This window comes from Patella vulgata, chromosome 2, assembly GCF_932274485.2.
Source record: "Patella vulgata chromosome 2, xgPatVulg1.2, whole genome shotgun sequence".
Taxonomy (NCBI): Eukaryota; Metazoa; Mollusca; class Gastropoda; family Patellidae; genus Patella; species Patella vulgata.
Window position 1 is genome coordinate 10,553,695 of NC_065880.2, and position 14,241 is coordinate 10,567,935.

The 14,241-nt window shown below is 40.2% G+C and overlaps 1 protein-coding gene across 1 annotated transcript in view; it reads right to left on the reverse strand.

Annotated features, from left to right (window-relative positions):
- The window catches only part of LOC126812220 (phosphoinositide 3-kinase adapter protein 1), a 22,742-nt gene extending 9,967 nt beyond the window's left edge, over positions 1-12,775 (reverse strand). The window contains exons 1-7 of the mRNA XM_050538500.2: positions 10,716-12,775; positions 8,835-8,964; positions 7,211-7,459; positions 5,542-5,747; positions 4,123-4,192; positions 1,875-2,012; positions 168-353 (exon numbers count right to left, since the gene is read on the reverse strand). Coding sequence (XP_050394457.2) covers positions 168-353; positions 1,875-2,012; positions 4,123-4,192; positions 5,542-5,747; positions 7,211-7,459; positions 8,835-8,964; positions 10,716-11,225 — 1,489 coding nt within the window. The 5' untranslated portion in view covers positions 11,226-12,775. The remainder of the gene's footprint in view (positions 1-167; positions 354-1,874; positions 2,013-4,122; positions 4,193-5,541; positions 5,748-7,210; positions 7,460-8,834; positions 8,965-10,715) is intronic.
- Between the last annotated feature and the right edge of the window lie 1,466 nt (positions 12,776-14,241).

The following is a 14,241-nucleotide window of genomic DNA, read 5'->3' on the forward strand; positions in this document are numbered from 1 at the left end:
CCCGGTCTCCTTCCACTGCTAAAGACCCCTGCGCGCAAGTGAATTATTGAAATAAAATTGTAAAATTGATCCTTATGTTAGTTCTGAAATGACATAGTTTTTGTCGAGTGGACGTTAAACCCTCTCTAATGATGATCATTAGAATTAATGACTATTTACTGACTTACTCATAGATTGATTCAGGAATGCTTCTGGTGATGGTGGTAAGCCTGGTATAGGCGTTGGTTGTAAGCCTGGGCTAGGCGTTGGTAAACTTTTAGATTTAGATCTATCGCCCGTGTTTCTAGGTGGTCGAGGAGGGGGTTGTTCTGATTGGAGTAATTGTGATGAATTCGAACGTACAACAGGATGAACTGAGATTAAACAATAAAAGATAATTCAGAAATGAATAAAAAACAAACATTTCTGTATGTTTACTACAGGCCCGTAACTAAGGGAGAGGGGGCGCAGGTTGGACGAAGCCCCCCCCCCCTCCAAAATTGTCAATCATAAAAACTTTAGATATCCATTGTCCGTCAATTTTACAGAACCCATGAGAACACTTCCATCACCCCCCCCCCCCCGCCCCCTTGTTGCTCTGAGCTAGTAGTTACGCCCTGGGCCCTTATTCACGAAAACTTAAACTAAGTTACAACCGAGATTTTAAGAAATACTGCAACTTCATTGGATATATGCAAATTGATTTTACTGGTCAGCCAATCGAATTGCAGTATTTCTTAAAATTTCGATTGTATCTTACTTTAAGTTTTCGTGAATAAGGGCCCTGGTTTACTAATTAGTGAACGCCGTCAACTTTAGAAGAAAAGGTTTCATACAAATCAGAGTTACATTATTATTGGTCCATATTTAATGACACCTTGGTATTTTAAACTTACAAATCAAGCATGTTTATTAAAAAATACATTATGCAAGAGTTAAATCTGCCAATTCCAGGTCTTTCTTTAGGCTTTGTATGTTATCTAAATTATTAATTAGACATTAATTAACTTATCCAGGCCATAATCAACTCTCGATGGCATCGCTAGCCTGTGATATATACTGGATTACAACCCGATCTCCTGTTTCTGATTAAATCAAAAAATGGATAATCGAGACTACGTTTTTATCCTATCGACTTTAGTAATGATAATCGAGGCTAGTCCCAAAATTCAATCTCTAAATACTTGGTTCAGTGTGGATCAACTTGACTGAAATTTTCAGCAAATTGCCTTTACATTATCTAGTTTTTAACTATTATAGTGAGACCTGTCAGCTCTTTATCTAATCTAAAGTATAAATTATTTAAAACAATTTGTATGCCTTTAATGTACCCATTTCAACTTGGGATATTTTTTGGATAAATCTATTGAGAATCCAGCATTCTTATCAGCGGATAAATTATACATTATGAAAAACTTCCTATATGCTTTTATAAATATTTTCGCATTTTTACTTCAGGATATTTCAGAAAATGTTCGTTATTAATGATACAAATGTATCAGACGATTGCATTTATCAGCGCCTGTCTGGTAAAATGTCATAGTCTTCCAACAGTTTACGTTTATGTGAGTACTTGCTGGAGGGGTGGTAATTTGTTTAGATTACCACATAGTTGGTAATTTGTGTACATTTTTTATACAATTTGCGCATATTTCGTGTTATTTTTGTATAGTGTGTGTACTTTTTGTATAATTTTCTGTAATTTGTGTATAATTGATGTAGAATTTGCGAATATTTTTTTGGGTATAATATGTGTTTGTGTGTTTCTTGTGTGCAATTTGTGTATAATGTGTGTCTCTAGTGTGCAATGTATGTATAATGTGTGTACCTTTTGTGCAATTTGTGTATAACGTGTGTATGGTTTGTGTATAATTGTGTGTATTTTGCATACTAACCTATCTCACCACAGCTTAGTTTCCGATGGGTACTTGGCGGTAAAGGTGGTAGTTTATTTGTTTTGGTATCTTCTGACTTCGCCTCAGCATACAGTTCCGCTGCATCTTCACCAGGTATTACATCTGTGTTTGAAGCATCTGTTTAACAATGATGCAAATGAAATGAAATAAAATGGGGTTTAACGTCCTACTGTTTTGCTCCAAACTGGGATAATAAAGACGGGCATACGCCATACAGTGTGCTATGAGGGAAATTTTGCCCGGACAGCAGCACTACGGCCTACTCTTATATCGAATTCCAACTGTCAAGGGATCTTTTACGTGCACGTCAATGTGTACACGGGACCTCGGTTTTTCGTCTCATCCGAATGATTAGACAGCTGTCCTTGTCAGGCCCTCCGTCCTGCATCACTGACAAGGGGGAACCACGCCGGAAAATCTGGATAAACTTTCTCGGCCAATGCATGCTAGCGGCAAATGAAGTGAAAAGGGATTTAACGTTCTACTTGTTTGCATCAACTGGGATAATGAAGACAGTCTTAGACCATGTAGTGCGCAATGAGACAAATTGTGCCATGTGAAAGCGACTAGACAGGCATGTTCCTGAAGCAACGATCGCGAGTTTTAAGATGTACGTAGTTAAGGCGAGATTAAGCCTTCTATTGAAGATGCTAGACAGGGGGAAACCGCGTCCTCCCTCGCCAAAACACGGAATCCAACGGTTAGTGAACCAGAATCTTATTAAATGCGCCACTGGGAGGAAAATGGAGGACCGGGGGAAACCCAAGAGGATGGACAGGCGATCCTACTCCTTATCACTTCCAACTGGGACATCGAAACCACGCCAGTTGACTGAATGACAGACGTTATGATGCAGCGTGCACGCGCTAACCATTCGGCCATATAGTACACCTGAATGGTACTGATAAAATTTAGCACATGGGACGTAAAAGGTTACCACCTTTGCTCTAAAACCTATTTCCAAATACAATCCGTTCGTCGGAATTTTCCGACGTAGTTTCCTCTTGTCAGTGGTGCAGGACGGAGGGCCTGACAATGACATCTGTCTCATCGTTCGGATGGTACGAAAAACCGAGGTTCCATTTACACGTGTACGTAAAAGATTCCTTGGCAGCTGGGATTCGATATAAGAGTAGACCACAGTGCCGCTGCCCGGGCAAATTTCCTTCATAGCACACTGTATGGCGTATGCCCGTCTTCATTAGCCCAGTTTAAGAGCAGAATAGTAGGACGTTAAACCCCATTTCATTTCATTTCGTATTTGAAAAGTGATTACAAGAGGTTTTAAAAAAGTAAGCATGTCTAGTACAGGGAACATTTGGTGGATCCACTAGTTTGCTGAATTCCGACAGTGGATTTTGTATTTGAAGTACTGTTACGGATCAAGGCTGGGGCCTTTCTAACGCAAACATAATCTAAAATATTTTAACGATACTGTGATTTAATGTGCTGATATTTTCAGTCCACAGCTAATGGGAAATGAAATGAAATGAAATGGGGTTTAACGTCCTAATGTTTTGCTCCTAAACTGGGCTAATGAAGACGGGCATACGCCATACAGTGTGCTATGAGGGAAATTTTGCCCGGGCAGCGCCGCTACGGCTTACTCTTATATCGATTTCCAACTGCCAATTTGTACACGGGACCTGGGTTTTCGTCCCATCCGAACGATTAGACAGCTGTCCTTGTCAGGCCCTCCGTCCTGCATCACTGACAAGGGGAAACCACGCCGGAAAATCTGGATGGACTTTCTCGGCCAATGCAGGGATCGAACACCCGACCAATCTGTTTCACAGAGATTTTCTAATATCTCTGTAACAGATGACTGTTTCGACATATCACGCGGCGTCAATCATTGTCTCAATAGCGCGTGCATTGTTTACATAAGACGTTACTGATTCGGGCTAAATGGTGAATTTTACTTATTTTAATACCCATTTACACTAAATAGGAAATGATTTTTACCTACAAACAATTCAAACGTCTTTATTTATTTTTCTAATAAATGAGAAAAATGTTTTAGAATTTAATTTGACGGAAAAAAAAGTTAATATTTGGGACTCATTAAGTCGCATCGATGTCATCCTTATCAGTGATTGTAGCGGTCTAGCGAAAATTCACTGCTGATCAGTGTGACACCCGACCTCCAGGCTAGCGGACCAGCGTCTTACCCACTTAGCCACGTGATCCCCCCAGCTAAAAGGAAGAATGTATTATAAGTATTTACCAGTAGCTGTTTGTGTCCGGCCTATCATATGAACATATAGATTACAAGCATCAGCCACAGTTCTAGCATCCTGTAAAAATAAACAAAAAATAGTTTGAATATATATACTGTGGATGCCCCCATTGGCGTGTACGTTAAAGATCCCTTGACACTTGGAATTGGATATAAGAATAGGCTTGTCCGGGCAAAATTTCCCTCATAGCACACTGTATGGCGTATACCCGTCTTCATTAACCCAGTTTGGAGCAGAACAGTAGGGCGTTAAACCCAATTTCATTTCTTTCAATGTCTTGTAGTTTGCCTTGTCCGCAGGTTTGTCTTGTTGTTTTTGGTTTTTGTTTTGCGTGTTATACGACCCCCCCCACCCCACCCTGCGCTTATTGATATACTGTTAAGTCTTTAACTCACTGATTGTGAGAATTAGACCATAGAATGTGTCATTGACTTCCAGTTTGTGTCGCATGTCGCATGGTTTCACATAACCCTTCGCGAAAACAAATTATGATATACCCTCGAATTAAAGGGACAATAACACTCTTGCTGGCTTGACAGCTCCAGAAAATAAAAAAATAGCCTTATTCTAAGTACAAGATGTGTTAGTGTCCTACCTGTTGTGTAAATTATCCATTAAATCCTAATTTACTTGTCCAAAGGGTTCAAAATTTTTTTTAAATCCAAGTCACATTTGAAAAGCTTTACGTCAGGCTTTTCAAATCATTTACTTGAATTTTTCCAATTTTTTAAATTAGGTGTGTTAAGATGAAATTTGTATCATCAATTAATTGGAATATTGTAAAATAGTACAATTTGTTGACCAGAATAAAGATTGGGACATATTATTCAGTAACAACAAGAGTGGTATTGGATCTTTAACAAAGTCCGAAGGCGAAGCGCAGGCGAGAACTAATCCGCCGGGTCATTTCTTAGCTTCGAGCTGTTCACTTTTGCTTCGCTTGGCTATGGGTTCATAGTCTGAAGGCGAAGGCTTGTTGTCCATACTAACCGTGCATTATAGATGTATCTATACAAATATTTAAATAACGGTCCGTACTAATCGTGCATTATAGATGTAACTATACAAAGATTTAAATAACGGTCCGCACTAACCGTGCATTATAGATGCAACTGTACAAAGATTTAAATAACGGTCCGCACTAACCGTGCATTATAGATGTAACTATACAAAGATTTAAATAACGGTCCGCACTAACCGTGCATTATAGATGCAACTGTACAAAGATTTAAATGACGATCCGCACTAACCGTGCATTATAGATGCAACTATACAAAGATTTAAATAGCGGTCCGTACTAACCATGCATTATAGATGTAACATACAAATATTCCAAATAACGGTCCGTACTAATCGTGCATTATAAATGTAACTATACAAATATTTAAATAACGGTCCATACTAACCGTAAATTCCCGAATGTACAGAGCTAGGTCTGAGTGATTGTTGCATTCGGCCATATCAGCGGGATTATGTCCATGTTGATTTTCTATTTGATAAGCTGTGAGTGCACCTGGGGCCTCCAGTAACTGGGAAGTAAATTCTGTTAGATTGTGAGCCGCTGTATAATGTAGTAAGGTTGGATAATTACACGGTGGCTTATCAGAAACACCTGGAAGACAATTAAAACACATCACATATCGGTGTATTGTAGAGAAAATGGGAGTGGTTGATTGTCCGCAACCTTAACCTTGGACTTAGCCCCAATGCTTACCCTAACCCTAACCTACAATCTCGGCAACTATCACGTGCTCTTAACCTTACTTACATTGATTATTTAACATCTAATTAAGAAAAAAACCTAAAAAAAAAACAACGCTAGATAAACTTCAGACTTAGATAGAATCGGATATAGCAGTGAGAGGAAACCGGAGGACCCGGAGAAAACCCACGAAGCTGGACAGGCGACCCTACTCCTTGTCAAGTACAACCCTCGGAAACGAAACCAAGCCAGTTGACTCAATGACAGACCTTATGATACAACGCGCACACGCTAACCATTCGGTCATCCCCCCCACCACCACCACATGGCGAATATCCAGGAATACTGATAATACTTATTCAGTAGTCAATTTATATAAACAAACCTTTGGTTCTAGGCTGTGCACTTGGGTATAACTACGCTAAGCAAAAGATTGAGAACCCCGATTTAAAGGAGCCAAATCGCTAATATTTGGCACCTAGAAATAGACACAAATGGGTCGCAACGCATATAATAATGTAATATGAATGTATATAAACTGATTTACATTCAATCGTTTCTGTTTTTACTCTAATTTCAAATCAGTTCGGCGAAATATGCCAGAAGTCTCAATCGAATGGCAATCTCTAGCGCCTGGTTATTCCAATCTACAGCAATAGTATTTATTGCGCATGCATTTCAGATAACAATATGCTGTCACCGTTTGACATGACTATGTCTAGGATAGCTCTTTGATTCCCTTGTTACAAATGGCGCCGAAACTTATTATGTACCAATGGTAAAATGTTTTGTTTAATTTGTCTTTTCCCGATAAGATCACAACACTGGTGCAGCATTCTGCACACAGAGATCCGTCTACTTCACACTTCGAGAATAGATCTCTACCCTAAATAGCTGCCATACCAAAAAATTAGTGTACTAAGTGGCAATTTTAGTACCCATGGGTTTCACACTGGTGCAGCATTCTGCACACAGAGATCCGTCTACTTCACACTTTGAGAACAGATCTCTACCCTAAATAGCTGCCATATCAAAAAATTAGTGTACTAAGTAGCAATTTTAGTACCCATGGGTTTCACACTGGTGCAGCATTCTGCACACAGAGATCCGTCTACTTCACACTTCGAGAATAGATCTCTACCCTAAATAGCTGCCATATCAAAAAATTAGTGTACTAAGTGGCCATTTTAGTACCCATGGGTTTTCACACTGGTGCAGCGTTCTGTTCACAGAGATCCGTCTACTTCATACTTCGAGAATATGTCTCTACCCTAAATGGCCGCCATACCCAAAAATTAGTGTACTATTGAGTATGGACGAGTTCTATACCGAAAATTGTCGCAAACATAATATGCTGTACAACATACACTTACTAGCGGCTGCCGAAGAAAATGAAAGATCAGCGAAAAGTGTGGTTAGACTGGCGTCTGCTGGATTACTTTTTTCAAACATATCACAAAGTTTTACATCCAATTCTGGTATGGTGTCAACTCCAAAACACTGCATCATGAACGCTACACTCTGATAGGAAGCTAGATTAGGAGTTATAAAGTTTATAGGTTTATTGCCAATTAGAACAGAATCCTGGTAAATCTCTAATTTATTACTCTTTGGCATAGGATCTGCAAATACAAGAAACACAACCCAATAAAAACTAAAAAAAAAATAATGGAATGAAATAAAATGGGATTTAACGCCCTACTGTTCTGGGGCCTGTTTCACGAAATTTTAAGTATCTACTAAAATTTGGATTTTATCTTTAGTCAAGATTTCGAGAAACAGGGTCCAGCTCTGTCCGGGCTAATGAAGATGGACAGTAGCGCTACGGCCTACTCTTATATCGAATTCCAACTATCAATAATTCGCTTGCGCGTAGGGGTCATTAGCAGTGGGAGGAAACCGGAGGACCCGGAGAAAACCCACGAGGTTGGACAGGCGACCCTACTCCTTGTCACATACAACTGGAGATTCGAAACCACGCCACTTGTCTCAATGACAGGCCTTATGATACAGCACGCGCGTGCTAACCATTCGGCCATCCAACCCCCTTCAGGCAATGAGGAAAGTCGTGTGTACTTCACCCGACCGATAACAGAGATCTGGTTAAAATACAGATTTATATTTCGTTTCGGTTTTTGTATTCTTTCGATGACCTCTACTGCATAAAGATCTGACCAATTGTAGTGGGAGGTCGCGCCAGGGGTCATTCGAGCGGCTTTTGACCCTATGCCGTCAGACACTTGATTAACCAATCTGATTGGTTAAGAAAGATGATATTATGGATTCCAGTATCACGATTTGACTCTCTTGTAGATTGGCCTATTTTTCAAACCATACCTATACGCAACGAGGCTTTAATATTCCAGCATTATTGGCCGCCTACAGCACCGAGGCCTTAATATGTAATGAGTAATGGCCGCCAAACGCGCCTCGGCTTTAATATTCAATGATTAATATCGGTCTAGGGCACCGAAGCTTTTATATATGCAATGAGTAATGGCCGCCTAGCGCACCGGGGCTTTATTATGCAAATATTAATGGCCGTCTAGCTCACCGAGGCTTTAATATGCAACGAGAATTGGTCGCTTAGCACACCAATGCATTAATATACAATGATTAATGACACGCCGAGTATTTAATATGCAATCGCTAATATAGAATGATTAATGGTCGCCTAGCCCACGGGGACTTTATTATGTAATGATTAATGATCTGTGCACAGAGTTATAAATATGCAATGATTAATAGCGCACCGAGGCTTTATTATGCATTAAAGCCTCTATGCGCTCCCAACTATTAATCATTGTAATGTTTAGTGATTATAACACACCCATGCGTTACTATTAAAGCCTCTATGCGTTGTACAACTATTAATCATTTCAATGTTTAATGATTAACACACCCATGTGTTACTATTAAAGCCTCTATGCGCTGGACGACTATTAATCATTGTAATGTTTAGTGATTAACACACCCATGCGTTATTATGTACCTTACCTGGAGTTCTGAATCTGTATGTATAGGGGTTGAGTTTATGTGTATCTATTCTATGTTCGCAACCAGTAAAACCAACTTGTATCGTTCCTTTCATCGGACTATTAAACATTATAGCCACTTTTTCTCCTGGCTTAAATGTGAAAATAAACATGAAACGAAATGGGGTTTAACTTCCTACTGTTTTGAAGCAACTGGGATAATTAAGATGGACATTTGCCTACTCTTTGTCGAATTCCAAATGTCAAAGACTCTTTTATGTCTGCGCCATTGTGTACGTGGGACCCGCAGCCCGAATGACTAGACGCTCTTCTTTGTCAGGTTGTCTCCCCTGCACCACTGACAAATACCGAGGAATTTACCTACCAACACTAGGGCCGTATCCGCGACCTCATCATCTTCTATATATATATATTTGTGACTGTCGTTTGTCTGTCTGTCTGTCTGTTCGGGGTTGGCGGCTACACTAGGTCTGCCCCGAGTCTGAAATTTTGGGTTTTGGGGTAGCTCGGACCGGGGAGTAACATAGGCCAGGTGGCGTTAGTCTACCACTTCCGGTTTCGGAGTTATGACCCCCGAGCGAAAGGGGTCTGTTCGGGGTTGGCGGCTACACTAGGTCTGCCCCGAGTCTGAAATTTGGGGTATAGGGGTAGCTCGGACCGGGGAGTAACATAGGCCAGGTGGCGTTAGTTTGCCACTTTCGGTTTCGGAGTTATGACCCCCGAGCGAAAGGGGTCTGTTCGGGGTTGGCGGCTACATCTGCCCCGAGTCTGAAATTTGGGGTATAGGGGTAGCTCGGACCGGGGAGTAACATAGGCCAAGTGGCGTTAATCTACCACTTCCGGTTTCGGAGTTATGACCGCCGAGCGAAGCCGGTCTGTTCGGGGTTGGCGGCTACACTAGGTCTGCCCCGAGTCTGAAATTTGGGTTATAGGGGTAGTTCTGAACGGGGAGTAACATAGGCCAGGTAGCGTTAGTCTACCACTTCCGGTTTCGGAGTTATGACCCCCGAGCGAAGCCGGGTATCCTGCTAGTAGTTAATAATTCACCGAGCCATGACCCCTGTGAAAACGAGAGAGAAACAAAGAGAAATGGGGTTTAACGTCCACTCGACACAAACTAGGCCATTTCGGGACTAACACATGGTTCAATTTGATTTCAATAATTCGCTTATGCGTAGGGGTCTTTAGCAGTGGGAGGAAACCTGAGGACCTGGGGAAAACCCACGAGGTTGTACAACCGGGGAATCGAAACCACGTCAGTTGACTCAATGACAGACCTTGTGACCTTGTGATATAAACAGCGTTAACCATTAGCCTATCGACCCCCCACCCCACAAACACACACACACACCCTGTGAAAACAATCCACATTATAATTGGTGCTGACACTATAAGAGCATCTTTAACAAACCGTGAATGAGTATTAACATTTATGTAGGCTCGTGTAAAATATGAAAGAGGAATGTATATTACTGATCTGGTTGAATATGACAAAATTAAGCAGTTACGACTAGGTGTTTGGTTTTAAGTAATATTAAACGCTTTGGCTGACCAATGAAGACAATTTAATTACAAAAAATTGAAATTTTGTTAAGGGTTTATTTTTTCAATCAGTTTATTTAAATCTAGCAGCTTTCGCATTTTCCAGTAATAGAAATATATGTTTTAAAGATTGGTCCAAAACAAGGATCGGTCCCATTTTATTCATTCTTTGTATACATAACTTCCAGATGATATTGTTCTAAACCTTGGTCTTAATTGTCATTTATATGCAGATGACACATATTGTAAAGCACCCATAAACACGTATATGAAGGGTGGGATGGGGTATAAATTTTGGCTTTAATAGTAATAATAATAATAATATAAATTAATGTCTTACCGAATATACTTTGGACGGAATAACTTCTCTAACCGCAGAACTAACTGGAGTTTTAATTTGTCTTTGTCTTTCTTTTATTTCCACTTCATCGACTAGATCAATTATATTCGCCACCATTTTAACATTAGCTTTAGTATTATTGGATAAAGTTAAAGGATGCCATTTTGAGGATGACTTAAAAGAATATTTTAAGGATTCTAATTCGCTATCGTCATCAATAAATGAGGCAATGTTAGCAATAACTCGATGTTCTACAATAGTTTTAAAATAATCATCTAACCACGTGTTTTCCATCATAAAATCCAACATGCCCGGTAATAAAAGCACCAGTGTTACTAGGCATGACGTCGTTAGTTCAGCGACCTCTTGCGAATGAGGGCCAATAACTCCCTGTAGATTCAGTAACTTCACTGTTAAACCCTGTCGCCTGTCCTTCTGCAAAAGTTTCTCGACATATTCAGCCCATTCCGTATCTTCATAATGTAACAACCCCACGTGAAAAAGAACCATTTTGATAACGATGGCGATTATTAAATTTAATTCGGATACTTTGTGGCGTTACGCCCACGGCCTAATTAACGTTTTAGCCTACACGTTACAGTCTTTGGCACCCATGACATTTAAAATACACAGCAAGTACACTTTAGGATATACTGAACCCGAAATAACAAGTTGGATATTTACAATATATCAACCACAACATCTATGCAATAGAATCCGCATTAAGCTAAATTACGTCACATTTTGATTTGCTGTACCCTAAACCGTACGTTTAACATTTATCATATATCAACCACGCCATCTGTTCAAATTTTGGATTAATTGGTATTTACCACCGGGCATCAATCACATCTATTCCATTAAATCCGCATTATATGACAGTATAATTTGACTGATCAGCACGCGCTAAAACCATGAATGAACAAATGACGTATGTCCGTTTCTGCACAAATTATATTCCGTAATTGAACCTACAGTTTCCTGGTGACTTCAAATATCGTGAGATATGAGAGATACACAAATATTTTCATAATCAAATTTCTCATATCCGTTTCTGTTCAAGGTTTCGTAATCAAAACCTCACATTGGATGAATTGCACACATTGGGTAATTCCCATTACCCATTACCTATTTTATACAACACTAGAAGAATGCCCGGCTTCGCTCGGGGGTCATAACCCGAAACCGGAAGTGGTAGACTAACGCCACCTGGCCTATGTTACTCCCCGGTCCGAGCTACCCCTATACCCCAAATTTCAGACTCGGGGCAGACCTAGTGTAGCCGCCAACCCCGAACAGACAAACGACAGTCACAAATATTAGTATAGATAGATGACGCCAACGGACAGTCTTAAATGTTCCTTAATCAGAATGTCGCACTAGGTTACTTAATAAATACGAGAATAATATCCATGGTCCATTACATAATATGGCGCCAACGAACAGTATTAAATGATTAACCTTTCAACAAATATCACATAATAATGCAACTGTCGGCGATATCACTTCTGTGGAAGCGGGTGTTAAATAAAGCTATTTCACACACATACACAGGCGTTTTGGTATTACGGTAATCTGACTGTCGAGTTCGACAATGGCTTCTGATTCAAACTGTTAATTAGTTTATTGTTATCCACTTGTATATAACCCTCTGTAACATGTTGATTGTATCATTGCTTGATAACGGTGAGAGTATCCTTGTTGAAACGTTGCAGTTAATAAACCTAGTGAATATTATCCATAAAACTGTCTGTTTATTATATACCACGTTCACTAAATGCCTTTCAAAGATAAGGGTTATTCGGTGTATTACTATCTCCCCTGATGTTTTAAGTCGGTATGTTCTAATACGGAGCACGCTATACCATATTATATGAAATCGAATTTATCTTACACGCCTATTTCCTTTCGTGGTATCCTAGTCAAGCAATAAATAGCCACCCGAGAGTATTAAAATCAACTATTTCAAGGGTGATAACTCATCGAACAGTACATAAATATGTGCTACCGCTTGGCTCTCTAATACACATTTAAAACGTGTTGAATTCTTCTCTTTTCATCTGCTGAGTAAAGCATCCTGAAAAAGATACATACACATTGATTTCAATACAAAGGCAGATAATCTACAGATTGTAAATAATATACAGTACAGTAACATGGGTATAGCCATGAACCGGAAGTAGGATAGCCCCGACACCGGAAGTGGTAGATCATCGCCAGGAGGACCTGGGGGACACCCTCTCTTACTCCTTGTCACAAACACGCTTGGAATGACCTGACCGTAAGGACAGTCACACGATTGACTGAATGTCGAAACCACAATAAATTGGATTTTAAAAATGTATTTATTTGCCGTCGGATTAATTGGACGCTACCCTCCCCCCCCCCCCCCAATAATCTAAATATTAGGATCATCTTATGTCTGTGTGTTATATTTAAAATTCATTACTTCATAGTTTAAAATAATAACGGTGGGTGAATCTGGGTGCACAAATAGTTTTTTATTATCATGCTTCTTCCTATATTTAGCACGGCGGCTAGAGCTAGAGAGAGTGAGCGAGAGAGAGAGAGGGAGAGAGAGAGGTGGAAGTGGTAGATCTTTGCCAGGGGGGCCTGTGGTACACCCTCTCCTACTCCTTGTCACCAACACGCTTGTGATGACCTGGCCGTAAGGACAGTCACGCGATTGACTGAATGTCGAGACGACAAAAAAATTGGATTTTAAAAATGTATTTATTTAAAAAGAGTAGGATTTTCCGCTTATTTGTAGTTGGATGTGGCAGAAATGTTATCGAGGTGAATCCGGGTGTAATTATTAGAAATAGTTATTTATCATCATGCCGAATGGTTAGCATGTGCGCGCTGTATCATAAGGCCTGTCATTGAGTTAACTGGCGTGGTTTCGAATCCCCGGTTGTATGTGACAAGGAGTAGGGTCGCCTGTCCAACCTCGTGGGTTTTCTCTGGGTCCTCCGGTTTCCTCCCACTGCTAAAGACCCCTACGCGCAAGCGAATGATTGAAATAAAATTGAACCATGTGTTAGTCCCGAAATGACCTAGTTTGTGTCGAGTGGACGTTAAACCCCATCTCTCTCTCTCTCTCTCTCTCTCTCTCTCTCTTGTATATCTTGACTATTACCACTTTAAATGTATTAGTGTCAAGTGATTTAAACCTTCAATATGTTACAGTTTATCTAACAAATTATCAAGATGTTCGTAATCTTTGCTAATGTAAGTCGCTTTGATTTTCGACAATGACAGCCATTTTAAAACAGGGAGGGGGAGGGGGTTGATGGCCGAATGGTTAACACGTGCGCGCTGTATCATACGGTCTGCCATTGAGTCAACTGGCGAGGTTTCGATTCCCGGTTGTACGTGACAAGTAGTAGGAACGCCTGTCCAACTTCGTGGGTTTTCTCCGGGTCCTCCGGTTTCCTCCCACTGCTAAAGAACCCTATGCGCTAGCGAATTATTGAAATAAAATTGAACCATGGTGTTAGTCCCGAAATGACCTAGTTTGTGTCGA